Source organism: Condylostylus longicornis, unplaced genomic scaffold (genome assembly GCF_029603195.1).
Source record: "Condylostylus longicornis isolate FDR11 unplaced genomic scaffold, ASM2960319v2 ptg000051l, whole genome shotgun sequence".
Taxonomy (NCBI): domain Eukaryota; kingdom Metazoa; phylum Arthropoda; class Insecta; order Diptera; family Dolichopodidae; genus Condylostylus; species Condylostylus longicornis.
The window spans coordinates 1,356,415-1,372,930 of record NW_026578020.1 but is presented as its reverse complement, the minus strand read 5'-3'; the positions used below and the strand labels follow the sequence as shown (position 1 = coordinate 1,372,930).

Below are 16,516 nucleotides of genomic sequence, written 5' to 3'. Positions count from 1 at the left end.
TAAGAGCCAATCCTTATATGCCCTAGCTGCTGCGGATTTTTCCCCTTTTGGCTTTCTTCACAGACACAGACCGAGCACTACCCTTTGACGTGACAGCTCCATGTTTTCCAACAGCATTTTTTACAGCCGTTTCACGTTGAGAATAACTAGTTGAAATTGCCTCATACAACTGCAGAAAAGAGGTGTAATGTAGTCAAAGGAACCACTAAAAGCAGAAAAAAATTTTAATTTCTTTATACTGTAATCTATATTATTACTTAGTATTCTTTACATGAGATGGTACAAGCAATCTTCTATTTGAAATACATTATCACAAGAACATACAAATAGGTATTGCGCCTATTACACTGATAATATTACTCATTACTATTATTATTCATAATTTATTAATTTTAATAAGAACAACTAATGGAAGTTTCTTCATACTGCAGAACAGATGGATAACAGTTTCACTGTAATCAATCTGTTTCACGTTCCCCAATGGTCTTCTGAAAACCCAAATGAAAACCAACTGAATTACATAGAAAAATTTAAATAATATAACTAAAACTAGACGTATTTTGAGGATATACTAAACTAAATAAGAATAAACAAAAATTATAAAAAAAAACTTCCCTCGGAAAAACATAAGCATTGTTTTTCTGAATTGTGTTACTTCAGAATACTTTGTAAAATAACTTCAGCTTGGTGTGATTACCCAATATATTAAGGATTAGATAGAGGTGGAGAACGATCGATGGCACTATCGATACTGTAGATAGTTTTCAACTGTCGAAACTATTGATAGTTTTAAAGTCAGTATAATACCATCGTCAAATAAACATCAATGTCAAGTCAAGTTACAATTAATAAATTCTAAAAAATGAGCAAGAACGGGGAAATATCGTATTGAATTTTATTAATTCCATAACTTTGTTTTCGTACGTACACACATTAATTTATTACATCGGTGAAACTTGAAATTTTTTTTTTATTTTTATGTTCTTTTTTTTTCCTTCCAAATATTTCGTAAAGACGTGAAGTGAAGCCGGTATTGAGTTTGATTATATTCTTAATACTCCTTCTTTGGAATTAACAAGCGAAAAACCTCTAACTAATTATGTCAAAGTTGAAGCTAAACGCACAATGTCATTAGAATACCGAATTTAAATGAGCATAAATGTTTCAATGTATACAATAATTTTACCAATATTCTAAAATATTTCAATCTGCTACTTTATTGGCAAGCGACAAAAATTTTTTTTTTCGCGTAAGTATCACAAATTCAAAAAGTTCAAAAGAACAAACGATTTTTATCGATAAAATAAGAATGAAATGTTAACAAAATAAAAATATTTAAAGTTAATATTATGAAAATTACAATACCTATGTGACCCGCTGATAAGTCTAATTGCATATGATATTTTTAGCACTTTTCCAAAAAATTTTTGAAAAAAAAAACAGCCACACGTCCGTGTGGCTGTTTACAAAACTTCTACACCCTTGAAGATAGAAAACTGAAATTTAATACGTACATAAATCTTTACTAGAACCTTATTTTCGTAGAACAAAATTTTTACCTATCTCCCCCCTTCTAGAAGTTATACCCCCCAAAACCCTAAAAATTACCTTTTTTAACTGTTTAGTGCAGTGAAACCATAATCATTTTTTTAATTTTGCAAACGCAGAAAGTCAGTGGCTTGCTTCCCCTAGCGCGGTATACTATAGTTAAACTTCAGAAAAACAAAATGGCCGTTCAAATTTACTGTTATCTAAAGTCTGTTTTTTCCAAATGTTTGATGTCGTTTTTCTTCAAGACCCCAGCCTGTAGAAGCATGAAATTTTAGGGGCTTTTAGACACTAATAAATGCTTCATTTCGTTAGAAGAAAATTTTTTCCATCTTCACCCTCTTTCAAGTTATCGCCTCTTGAAATTTGTAAAATTTGAATTTTTGACACCTTATATTTCCGAAACCGCAAGCTTTTTCAAATTTCTATAAACACAAAAAGCTAACGGTAAATTCCATGACATTAAAAAATATAATTATTTTTCTTAACTTACACAATCAACCCTTAAAATCGAGCATTATGTTAACCCCTCTTTATATTAATTTTTGCTTTATTTCAAAGACTGCATAAATCGTTCATACCAAATATATGCAATCCTAGGGATAGTTTCATTTATGAATGAAAATAATTTTAATAGTGTGGTGGATATAGATACTCTGTATTTAAAAGCAGAATTTTAACTTGTTGAAGGGAAAGTGCTACAATACAAACCATTGGTTTGACCCAACTTTATTTTAAATAATATTAAAATATTTATATACTATTTTATTTGTTCCATACTTATTTATAGTAACACTATTATGTATATTATATATAAAACTATTACATGTTTCTTTACAAACTAACTGCAGGCCACAGGTGCATAATACTATTCTGCAGGTTGTGTTGCCAAACTATCGCGATATTATTACCACGATATATCGAGAATATTCCAACACTTGGATAAGATATAACAATGATAAGGCCTCTTTAATTTTTTGTTAATCAAATTTTATTTAAGCCCACAAATTGAATATATAGCCGTGTAATCCATAATTTCAAAAGCCTGTCCACAATAATTGCATCGGACGGCAATCATTAATTTGTAATAAAAAAAAATTTGCATATCGACTTTGGCTTGTAACTTATTGACAACTACTTCGGCAACAAATTATTTTTGATAGTTTGAATTTGCCATTTTACTTTCTTAAATGTTATTTCATTAAATAAAATTAAGTTATCCTCTTCTAAATTTGCCATTTTACACACAAAACAAAATAAGCACTTGATATTTGTTTTTTTACAAATATGCCAAAAAAACTTTAACAGTACAATAAGTAATTGGCATTATTAATTACGCGAAATTTCGTTTTTGCATTATTGGTTTCAATACAAATGTAAACATTTGCTGAGAACATTAAAAGTTACAATATGCTTTTGGTAACTACAATATCGTTTAAGATGCAAGAGTATTGTAAAAGTTAGTGCGCTTTTTTATCGCCTAACAGCCGATACAGCTTGAGCTGTTTAGCCCTTAGCAGCTACAACACATGTGCTTTTTAACTATAATTTAGCTCAATAAATGATATTAAAGGAAGATTCCCTACTTTAATTGCGTAACGGCATAATATTTAAAGATAATAAATTGCAGCAAAATCAAACGGTTCGTTTCCGATTACATAAGCTGTGATCTTAACTGTTTGAGTTAACTAGCGATTGCAACAAGTAGTTTGAAAAAATAATAATTTTTTTTAGGTATTCCTACAAAACCGATTTTCAAAAAGCAACGAAAAAAAAATCTGATGTAGTCACCACATAACCGATCGCAATGTGTTTTGTCTATTTAAGTGTAAAAATGTAATATTATAAAAATACCTGTTAAAATTTTTTTTACAATTTTTAGAGCGTTAGTAAGCTTCTAGTTAATATACATAGAAAAACGTAAATTTGGCTCTTAGTAGAGTTTCGCTTTGTGCTACCCGAAATCTCTGAAATGCTTGCTAATTGATTTCGGTAACAACCAGATTAAATAAATATGGTAAAAAATATAAATTCGGCCGTTAGCTCGGTTTCTAAGTCTTAATCGTTCCAAAAAATTTCAAGAAAATTGGTTGATTATTTCTCTTTATATGGGCAAAAATTTCAAGTTGGCCCGCAAAAAAGTCCAGTTTCCAAGACCTGATATATTCCAAAAGTTGATCAATCCGTGAAATAGCCGAAAAAAACTCACATATTAAATTTCATGAAAATCGGTTCAGCCAAACTCGAGATACACGCGTGCACACAGACAGACAATCTGACAGACCGACTGGTTGCTAAAAATAATTTATTTTCACTTCCCTACCGTTGTGCGTTCTCTACGAAAACTCGATGTGGAAAATTTGTTGCCGTCACATAATCTACTTTATTGTATACGCAAAGCAAAAGTAAAAATAAAATTGATTGTATTAATTCTGTATTACCGACACGAAAGTTTTTAAAAAGTAATTTGAGAGTTAACCAAAATTTTTACTTCTAACATTTTTTAGATATTCCTTTATTACTAAATTTAATCGTATTTGAAAACTTCCAATAAAAGACAATAATAAAATATACATATTTATATATAAAAAATTAAACAAGAATTCATAGAAATCGAGGCAGTTTATCTATTGAAAGCTTTCGGATGGTTTCATAAAATGAAGTCTCATACAATTCCCATCACATTGAAAACTAAATTGCGGCCCATGACGTTATCTTCGTGATAACTTTTTTTTACATCATTTAATTCTATTATGTATTTAATATATTATGTACATTGACATCATATTAAAGTTCTATTATGTAACTTTCTCAAATTTAGTTATATATGTAATTTATTTTGATAATGAATTTTTTGACAAAAGATTTTATGAAAATCTTACACCCTTATTGTGAATCTCACTCGCAGAGCTCTACGAATTTCAAACTAAGTTACGCATGTAAACTTTATAGTAATTATAGATCTCACTCGTAGAGATTATGAATCCGCAATGACAACATTATTCTTCGGAGTGCCAAAATTGAAATTTTATTACAACTGTCAATTGCCAATATTTAAATTCTTCAAATTTCATAGTAGACATTTAATAAAATAATAGACATTAAAAAATAAAAGACTTTTCAAAAAACAATAGACCTTCAAGAAAACCTTCAAGAACATTTTGATGTAAATTTATATTACATAAAATAAATTCTATTAAATACTTAAACTTTCCTCTTTTACATAAAACAATTTTACAAATCCACACAAACTTAAAGAAATTAACCGACGCTCTTGAATGCTGGCTTTCTACTTTTAAAAACTTCTACTCATCTGTAGAAATTTGACATTTATTTTCATTACGAGTGTGATTAATAATTACTCTATTACTTATTTCGAATACAGTTCTACTACTTCAGAATTCACATTATAAAATTCGTAACTTCTACGAATTTCAATTCTACAAGTGAGATTTAAAGGGCAGAGACTATAATAAAAATATAATCGAAATTATGTGTTCTAAAACATTATTAGAAAGCAAATACATATGAGGATCTAGGTGCGGAAGTTCTTTATACTTTTCGGAGTTTTTGTAAACAAAATACACTAGGCCGTCGAGAAAAGGCATTTTTGGTACCAAAAATTTAAGACATTAGTCGTAATTGCCACAATAGAAGGAAACATAATAATGAAAATAAAAGTGCAGTTTTTCAACTTATATTATGTAAAAAATAAAAACTAAATACAAAATAATATACATAAAATAAATTAACAAGCAAAAAATAATAATGTAAAAAGCTTTTTCAAAGTGAAATTAGCTGGTATGTACTTAGGAAACTAGGAACATATTCATTAAAAATTGTGTCACATATTATATCATTTTTTCAATGCTTTTTTATTTAAAGTTGTCTTATGTTAAGTTGACCTTTAAGTAAATTTATGTTCTAAATTATTTAAATGTTAAAATACTGCAAAATTTTTCAATGCCGTATGACGAAATTTATTTTGTAATTTGAAAAGAAAATTATTTAAACTTTATCGTGTGACAACCCGAAGCGTCGTATTAGAAGATATCATATCACAAAAAAGCAGTGTACTCCAATAAACTAATATCTTAATTAATGTCTTTATATCTAACAAGTCCCAATGCTCAGAGAGAAACTTGAAAGCACACCTTATTTTATATGGCCTTTTTTAAATCGAAGTGGCTATTTTTTGAGAAGAAATATTAAAATAAATTCACACTTATTATAAAGCAGGTAAAATTTAGAACATATATTTGAAAAATCAAAAAAATATATTAATATTTTCATTGATAATTATTTTAAAATTTAAAAAAAAGCGGGAAAACAACAAACACAACCTTCGCCTTCAACGTTTTATTTGTTACTGAAAGCATTTCATTATTTTTAAGTGAACAGCTTTTTTTTCTCACAGGGTAAGTTAACGCAAGATATGGGAAGTACCTGTGGTGTCAAGTTGAAAATATAATTAATGAAAGATAATTCTTAAATATTGATATAAATACATAGTAAAGAAAAAATTTGAAGAGGGAATTAGAAAATAATATCTAAAATACAATCAAATATTATTTGTTAAATACAAATTTTATATAAACTTCAAAATTTTACCTCTATTTTTATTTGAAAAAATATTAAAAACTTACTATCATTTATATCAATTACCTAAGAAAAAAAAATATTTAAAATGTTTGGAAAAAACAATCATATATTTTTATGACCGGATTTGAATATTTTTCTATTTTTGAAATAAATGGTATTTTACCAAATGACTCGAAAATTCCGACTGTAAAATAACAGGTATTTTAAAATTTTTGTTCAGGTATTTTAAAATTCTTTCCGTTTAGAATTAAGATAGGTCATACATACACATGCAGGGACATTTTATAAATAGATTGCTCTTGTTTACCTGCTAATAAAATATGAAAAAAGAGCACAGCAAAATTTTTGAAGCACTCAATATAACATGTTTGAAATAGTTTTAAAATAATTATTTAAAAAAAAATTTATTGGAAGTAGGTACATACATATTTATTTTTAATAATTTAAAAACTAACTGAAATTATTTGAAACAATTTTATAAGTAACGTATGAATAATCGAAATGAGATAATTCAAATTGTTGAAATGTGTCAACCTATATTACTTTTAATAACATTTTTGTTAGCCGACACTACTTAAGTTACCTTATTGGGAAATACAAAATGTGCATGAAAAATCATAAATCCTTCCTCATTAACATTTGAAACCATACTGAAATATGAATTTCAAATTTTTTATCATCTTTTCTTTCCCCCTGCCTTTCTTTCTTTTTCGTGCAATAGAATTTAAATGGGAAGCTTTTTAAAAAATGTGTATAATATCCTGAGATTTTTTAAAATATTAATCTCTTTTTTACGTAAAAAAAAAGAAAAAAATAATAAAAAATATGACACGATCAGTGGCATTTAAAGAAAAAACCAACAACGAGGCCAAAAATTCGTAACATTTCGTAAAAAAAATTGAGTATTGGGACTTGTTAGATATAAAGACATTATCTTAATATAACAGCAAGTGAAGATGCAGTTAAAACACCTTTTTACTTGAGTTCTGTTTCAAGGCTCATTTATTTCATTATTCAATACATATTCTTATAATCTATTATATAGTGTATTTATGTTGTATGTATTTGTGTAAGCAGCGTTCCCATTTGGATACAAAGATACTCAAATCTGCTAAAATGTCGAAAATGGCTACATTTTAAAATTTAGCTGAAATATGGCTACGTTTTTTTTCAAACACTAAATAAATATTACAAAACAGTTAAAATGCTGGTAAAATTTAATCGTGATTGTTGATTTATTTTCAAAAAATGTTATTTGCTGGCTTTTCTAAGCAGGTTTCCGAATTGTTAGAAGAAAGTAAAAAAGATACTTTATTAACTGCCTATTCCTGTATTCAAATCTAACATTTGTACAAGAACGTACCAGAAATATTTTAGTGTAAGCTAGGTTTTATAGAAAGTACATTGGCCGTACATATTTTTTAAAATTTGTCCGTTTTCATGGTGAATCGTCTTTACAGCATAGTCCAACAATTACAGAGAATAAACGTACATATGTTTTTTCTTTTCTTAACTTTTACATGTTAAATGTAATAAAAGTTGTATGTGCTTTCTTTACTAAAATTTACTAAAAAAATAAAACTCATGTTGTGGAATAAAGCAAATTAATATCAATTATGGGTTGATTTGTACAAAATAAGACAACTTAGTATTTAAGTTTAGACCATTTTAAGAGATTAGATACATTTTTTTCTCGAAATTGGATACGTTTTGTTTTTACCGAGTGGGAACACTGTGTGTAAGCAATAATGTAAGCAACCAGTGTTTCCACACCATATATCCTTCAAACATTTCGTCCAGCGAATATATAGTTTAAGGGATAACTAATGTGGCAAACTGTGTGCCTACACTTAATGCAATAATTTGAGAAATGGCCTAAATTTAAAATATATTATTTTAAATGTATTTGAATATTTAAATATTTTAAATTACTAAAAATTTAAAACTATATTCACAACTGGTTAACATTACACGAGTAACTATAGTTAGCATTCAATAAAATTTAATAAAAAAGAAACATCTTAAAATAGATGTCAGCTTATTTTTAAAATTGCGTTGTAACATGAAATATTTGTACAGAAATATCTTAAATAACGACCCTTTATTTGAGTAAGTTTACGACTTTTTGGCGAGAACAATTAAATTTAATTTGCATTATATTCAAATAAATATAAAAATTTTTTTCTGAATTTTCGGTATTTCTAGACAGAAAGAGAAGTGGGGAAGGTGCCGCAGTCTACTCCACTCTAAAAGTATGTAACTATCAAAATAATAAACACCAAAAGATACTGTAATGTTCTTTACTTTGTTAATCTCTTGTTTATTGAGTCATCAGACACCTGATTCACAAAGTAAAGAGCATAACAATATCTTTTGGTGTTCATTATTTTGAATGCTTATCTCGTTCTTTAAAACTTCCAGAGGAAAACTGTCTTGTGTTATCGAGATCCGTAACGTCATAATGTATGAATTGACTTACCCTTCTCTTTTCTTTCCCAATACAAGTTTTATAAATGACCGATACCCCAACTAATTTTATGTAATGGTTTTCTTTCATTTCTAGTGTAACTTTTCATTTCAATATTTTGATGCTTTTATTTTTATTTTAATATTTTTAATTTTATTGCGTTTTTCATTATTTTCATTTTTTTTTTATTTAATCTCAGGTGTAATGGGAATGGTGTCCGAAAATCGAATCATTGTTGGGGATTATCAAATGCCACCATCGACTTCATCATCTTAAATAGACAAAATAAATCATTTAAAAATCATTATATTTTAGTTTAACGTTTTAATCATTCAAATTGTTTTGTTACAACAAATAAAAATATTAAAATTTTAAAGCTTATTAAAAAGAAATTACATATAACCATTTAATTGAAACCAATTAATTGGCAATCAAAAAATTTTAATAGCAGCCCATTATAAGTTAAACTAGTTAAATTTTGATAGCTAAACTGTTCTTATCATTACATTTCCAATCATTATATGTATCTATCAAAAATTCTGTTTTACCCAACGTATTTTTTCAAAGAGGTAAAAAAATATTTTGTTAGTCTCAGGTTACTCTTTCTTCCGTTTATTCACTTGAGTGTCATTTCAAAATTGTTGTGCTACCTTTGAAATTTAAATTGTCATGAAGGTGTTCCATCATAAACCTCTGAAAGAATTTTTTTCACATCGTTTTGCTATTTTTCCTTCTAGACTACAGCAGGGTAGGAATTTAAATTCAGAACTTTGAAGTTATCATCCATCGAAATAAACAAAATGTGAAATATGTAGTGATTTTTCCATCGAAAATACAATATGGTTAATAAAACTGAATATTAAATTATTAAACATAGTCTTCTCATTCAAAATTATTGTGACAGATTAGAAATATATCGCTTTATTTGGTATTAACTAAAGTGATCTTTAAGTTTCTAGAGATATTAATACAAATATTAAAATATAAAAGGACTGCAAAAGCTAAGTTTTTCCTTACCTTGGGTGACACCTTAAACTTATGTAAAAACGAATAACAGATTTATGGGAAATCTAAAAAACGAGTTGATTGGAAGTTAAAGCAAAGTAGATTGAAGGAAAAGAGGTCCTTCAATCTATCGCTAAAACAGGCAGAGTACTAGTAGTAAAAAATCGTTTGCCATACAATAAATGTGCATAACAAAAATTTTGTGTCCCATTCTATTTATTCTTACTATGGCATTAATAATTACCGCGCAAAGCAAAAATTTTAAGAATTTCTTATTAGAATAAGAAGAAAGTAAGCCTTAACTCGCAAATTAAAGGTACGAGAAAAATTTCGAGGAAAAATTACGACAAAACTGATCAAGAAGAAAAAATTTAAATTTCGAAAAATTAAATTAATTCTCGGCTCTGAGAAATATCATCCATCCTGGCGAATAATGTGATGTGGAAAAACAAAAAAAAATTTTGGCTTTAAAAAAAATTGTTTAAATTATGATTATGAGTAATTAACGTAAAAATTTAATGTAAGGTTCCCATTTAAACTAAGTCCAAGTAATAAACCACTTAAATAAAAAGAGAATAACATTCGCGCTATACTATAAGTTTTTTCTTAAGTAACGTTCAAACCAATTATACGTATTCCTTGTTTATTCCATACTTAAACAGTACTCTTTATACTAATTTACTATCAATTTCAAAAGCCATTTAAACATCAAAAAGACAACTGCTACTGTATTATTTGTCTATCAATAATTAAACGTCAGTGAAAATATTGAAAAAGGTGACTTGTGTACTGAAGTTTCTCTTCAAACCGGTTTGTTGAGTTTTTGTGAGGGTACTAATGTATAAATGGTTAGCAGTTTTGTTATGAACTACAGTTTTAAACGATTTTATTGAAAACTGAAGAGGTCTAAAATTACTAAAAGAAGCTGCACTTCCTGAACTTTTCAAAACTAGTATTATTTTACTAACTTTAAAACAGCCTAACGCTTCCGCGATTTTTTTAATACAGATGATGCTGTGATCTGAGGTAGGTAAACACTACTTACACAATTAAAAAATATAATAAACTAATGCCATATATGTATATCTATCAGGTCTCCAAGCTGAAAATATTTTCCGAAATTTTGAATTGGAAAAAAATACAAAAACAATTCTTAATGTTTTATGTTTTCGAAGTACACAAATTCTGCTTTTACACGAATTTGAAATAGTACAAGTAAACACCAAAAAATATTTTTCTGTTTACACGACATAATTTGAAATAACTCGAATACAAAAAAAAAATTTTTCTACTTAAAATAGGCCTGGTATTCTAATTGAAACAGAAGTAACATCAACTGTTCGAATAATTATGATAACTAAACGACAATAATATACAATTGAACTGCTTCCAGTGATGGAAGTGATTTTGTAGTCTTTCGCAAACTTGTGCATTTATTATCAGACAGTGACAAAAAATAAAATTGCTTAATGTTTAAATTTTTGTTATATTTTATCAATGAATTTCTGGTATAATATGTAAATATTTTTTTCCAAAATCTAAATTTTAAGTTATTTTACTATAATTTATTTTATTTAATGAATTAAAACGAAAATAAATTCTTAAAATAACTATAACAATAATTTTTTTTAAATAATTTAGTGTATTTTCAACTGGTTTTTTGAGGTCTAGAACCAATATATTATTTTAGTACTTATCCAGTATCTTTTTTCATATGATTTTTTTTACACGAATTTCTCGGGAACCATACTATCGTGTAAAAAGAGAATTAGGTGTATGCTTATTGAAATATTTTTTTATATTTTTTTGTGAAATTTTTTAGTAATCTTTATTAATCTCATTTTATGTCAAATACTTTTATACAAATAGTTTTAAAAGCCATTATTAGATTAAAAATGTTTGTTTTTTGTTTTTTCTTCAATTTATTTTTGAATTCTATTTTTTATTCAAAAATTTTGCTCTGTAATCAGTACACTTCCATTTGGAAAACAAGAAAGGTTGTCTTCGCTAAAAATTGAAGTTTTGTTTTTTAAATGCATTTTTCTGATGGAGTTTTTTAACCGATTTTTTTTAAATTTAATTTTTAAATTTCGATAAATTTGTAAAATCGGTAGAACCAAAAATATTGATTAAATTCCTTCACACAAATAAATTCCGACACACCTTTCATTTAAACTCCATACATAAATTTATCTTTGATTTGCTCTCTGAGCTTGATCGCCTGTAGATAAATATGCCATTAAATAAACAGTATTATATTTTATATGTACAACATAATAAAACACATAACATATTTTATATGTATAACAGGTATAACATAAAAAACACATAAATATAAATGTTATTGCAATCTTTGATTTTATTTTGTTTTCTGTCATGCGAGTGTTCTAAGTAGTTTTAAAATTGGTCACTTTTTTTGTTTGTACCAATTTTAAGATACTGCCAATTTTTTCGATATTTGATTTTTGTCAAAATAACCGTTCTTAAAATATTTCTAGTTTTTACCAAAAACTAGTAAAAATTGAGAAGTACAAAGCTTAAAATTAATTAAAAATGAAAATTAGGACAATTATAAAAAGTAAAAAAGGAAAAAATTGCATCTAAAAATTCATCTAAAAATTCCATAGTAGTATCGTGTTTTTCTATCTACATTCAATGAAGGAGGGCACGAAAGTATACTGTCTGTAAATCTCGTTTGTTTCAGTCTTTCTGTGCTAAGTTCTGCATCTTTTGTCCTATCTGAAATAAGTCATGCTTCTCCAAAAGCGCCCTATGTTTTATAGTACAGTTGTTTATTTCATGACTTACTCAGTGACACCAAAATTCTTATTGCGTGCATGCCTCCCCAGAACGTTTTTCTGGATAGTTTCATTTATTTGGTATGTGCTTGATTGCCACAACTACGTAGACGTATATACATATGTATGGTGCTAATTTGCATTGACTTTCAACCATTGACTTTCAGCCATCTTCAATTTGCAGCATCTGCAAATATATTCCAAAACGTCAAAGCCCTTTTAATAAGACATTCATATTTTTCGTTCATTCATTTATTTATTTGTTACCAATCGCATTAAATAAATATAGGTTATGCGATTGCACCAAATTCGATATGCCGAGTTTTCAGAAAGAATGCATTTTTCCATAATAAGAATCGTAAATAAACTCTTTTCAACGAAATATCGGCCTGTCTGTCTGTGCATTCATGTATCTCAATTTCGGATGGAAGAATTTCGATGAAAATTTATATCTGAGCCAACTTTAAAAATGTCACACCAATTGTAATGGAATTTCTTGAACTTCAATATTTCGATATTGTTTATTAACGGAACTAACTTACGAACTTTGGAGCAAAATCAGATCGCATAAAGTGAAGTTATGCTACAAATCAAATTTATATTTTCTAAGTGTGTTGATGAAAATCTTAGTTAAAATTTAAAAAAATTGTTTAAAAGAGTTATTCATAATCTTGTACAGCACCTTCGCCAAAGGTGAAATATATATTTTCGTTCAAATATATATTTTGGTAATACATTATGAATTATCAAAAAACATAAACAATGTTATCATAATATTAAATGATTTGTTACCCACAACGTAATAATATTGCATACATTTATATCTCACATAATTTGAAATATGTAAGCCAAATTTTTCATTAATTTATAATGAAAACTTTGGCTTTGTTTTATATCAAGTGAAATTCAAATTTAATACCCATATCACAACTCACTTTACCAAAGAAAAAAAAGGAAGAGAATTAACTGTTTAATTATTTTCTATTGAAACTTCTTTAGAATTTCTTATTTATATATTGAATATTGGATGACGTGCAACAAAAACGTTTGCAATCAGAACTGTTATAAGCATCATGTTATTAGAATTTTAAGCTGTTTTCTACTATGATGTCAAATTTCTGATGGGTCATATTTAAAATAAACATTAGGTGTGCACCAAAACTGGAAATTTTTACGTAGAATATGCAATCTACTTTTTGTTAAGCTTTTTTTTAAACAAATATATAACGTAGACTGGCACTTCTTTTTTAGTAAGCTGTGTACATTTAATTACAAAAAAAAACAATAATTTTTGGTTTACGTTCTGATGTTTCGCTCCTGTTCTTTTATCAATGAATACTGAAAATTCTTGCCTGCGAATATAGTCAAGGTGGTGCCAATTTTTTGTTTGCAAAGTTGGCGCTTGTTTTTGACATAATCGTACAAAGTGAATTTAGTACACTTATACTTTTGTTAATAATTCAGATTGTCCCAAAATTAAGAATGTCAAATTGACTCCAGATCTTATTTTGGTAGACGGGGATTATTTCCCAAAACACAAATACATGATCTATGGTACAATAAAACAATACATGAACTATGGTACTGCACATAATATTTTTTTTTTTAATTTCGGCTGTGAAAAAATTTAAAAATGTAAATTAAAAACGCAAGTCATACAACTTAGAATCTTTTCGGATGGAATTTTCTTCATATTTGATTGGTACTTCTACTTTCTGACATGTTCTTTCCATGTGAGCTTAACACCCAGAGTTATTCCTAGGTTTCGTACTGATATCTCAGCACCATTCGGGTTTAATTGTTTTGGGTCTACTAAATTCTTGTTTTGGGAAATTTACATGTACCGATTTACTTCAGTTTAGTTCTATTTTCCATTTATTTAATTTTTTGTTCCATTTGACTTTATTCCTGGCCTTATTTAATTCGAAAAAGTCTGTCAGATAAATACTTTTAAAGCAATCTCACGAATTGTGAAGATATGAAGCTATGTAAGGTCTAAATATCAAACAATTTTATATAAGTGTTGACCTTTGGGTCAACTTAGACGATTTAGTGATGATTAAAGATCCATCGTATATTCGTTAGAACCAGTTGTGAACAAGCACTATAATTTATTTCATTTGGTCCGAATTTTTTTTTTAATGTCAACAAATAATTTAGTGTTATCGGTATTGTCTTTTTCCAATTACTATCTATTTCTTTCAATGAATTCGCTTTAAAATTTAATAAATTTCTTCCAATGAATTCGCTTATATTTAAAATTTTATTCAGATATCCCAGAGATAATCAAATTTATATGTTAAAGTTACAAAGCAGTATTTTTAAAAGAGCTTTATCCAAATATTTATGACGTGGAAAAATTTTGCCTTGTTAAAATTGATATTAGAACTCAAGTTCCCTTTGCGATACAAATTTTAGGTCTAGAATTTTAATTGGAGATCCACGAACCCACTCCTTAATTGCTAATCAAGTAAGTTTATACATACAACATACATACAAGATAAATACAGTTGACCAATTCTTTATACCTTAGCTTCAATTATACCTGAAACTTGGCTGTACTTGATTTGCATACATATTGTCATTTGTATAGGTTACGTTAAATGCAAATAATTTTGGAATTTATATGGCAGCTGTTATAAGAATTTATACAACCATATAATAACAACCAAATTTTTATGGAATAGCCACCTTATTATTCCATTCATTCATGTGAAATCGTAAAACTGTAAGCTTACCTTTACAGTTCCAGAAATATAATGAAATTACTTTTAGAATTAAATGATAGAAGTTCGAATTACTCGTTTAATTGAACTTAAATCAAATACACTTACGGTTACAATTATTTGTAGAATAAAATGACTTACACCCATGCAGAGTGAAATGATGTAAGAGTGAATTATTGAGTAACACACGCATTGGTGAATTACATAGTAAGAGTGTAATGTATTCTGCTTAATACATTGATTCTGATTGCATGTCTTCACTAAAACAAAAATAACAAATAAATACAAATATTTATTCATTTCAATATTTATTTTCATATTCAATAAGATATTTTACCGATTTTATATAATTTGTAATGTATGTGTATTGTATGTACCTATATGTAAATATAATTTTTAATATAAGGTTTAACAATATATGGAATTGGTAGAGCTATGGGATTGGGACCAAGACGAAACGCTAATATGCAGCAATCATCAGCACAAGGATATCATCAACATCATCATCCATCAGCTTTCTCATTACCTTTAACGACAGCTCTTACTCGTGCAACAACAATCAAATCACAATTTGTTGGAAACGTTAATCTTTAAATATAGGAAAAATTATTTATCTTAAACAAAAATAATTGAATTAAATTAGAGCCCATAGCGCAATTGAAAAAATATACACTCAACTTTTGTACTACGCTCTTTTTTAATTTTACTTTTTTATACAATAATTTAAGAGTAATACGAAATAAATTGATGTATTACAATTTTCCTTGAGTTAATTGAGATACTTAATGTCTACTACAATACTGTATATACGAAAGTATGTATTATGTTTATATCATTTTTGTAATATCATGTACTAGACTATTTTAATTTTAGTTAGAAAGTTATTAGGGTATATACTATCTTTAGCATATTTTTTGTTAAAATTTTAGATTAGTTAATGTAATAATTACTTCTTTAAACTTACATATTCCGACATATTGCAGGTCTTTATAATTTTTTATTAAGGCCCATTGAATAGAAAAGAGTTGAGTGGTAAAAAGAGTTGGTGTTTTATTAAATAACATTTAAAAACAAATTGACAATATTATTTCCCTGTGTCAAAGTTTTCTTTTTATTTTTCTTGTTTCCAAAAATTGATTCTTTTATATTAAGATTGTATATCACTCTTCTCAAATAACAACAATTTAAAAGTAAATCAAATTGCAAACCATTTTTCCGGATAACGCGATTATACGCTTCAATAAGATTTTTGCAAAAATGCGTTACAATCGCGTAGAATCTAGTTAGAGCCGGAAACATGAATAAAAACATAAAATAGTGCTAATTAGGTAGGCTACGTAATATACAGGGTGTTTCGCACAAGGTGGCAA

At 27.3% G+C, this 16,516-nt stretch overlaps 1 protein-coding gene across 5 annotated transcripts in view; it reads left to right on the top strand.

Annotated features, from left to right (window-relative positions):
• The window catches only part of LOC129611548 (RNA-binding protein Musashi homolog Rbp6), a 139,350-nt gene that overhangs the window by 66,310 nt on the left and 56,524 nt on the right, over window positions 1-16,516 (top strand). The window contains exon 9 of one of the 5 annotated variants that reach the window (XM_055524748.1): window positions 15,553-15,867. The exons of the other annotated variants lie outside the window; for them this stretch is intronic. Coding sequence (XP_055380723.1) covers window positions 15,553-15,740 — 188 coding nt within the window. The 3' untranslated portion in view covers window positions 15,741-15,867. Of the gene's footprint in view, window positions 1-15,552; window positions 15,868-16,516 lie in introns of those variants that run through there. 5 annotated transcript variants of the gene reach the window in all.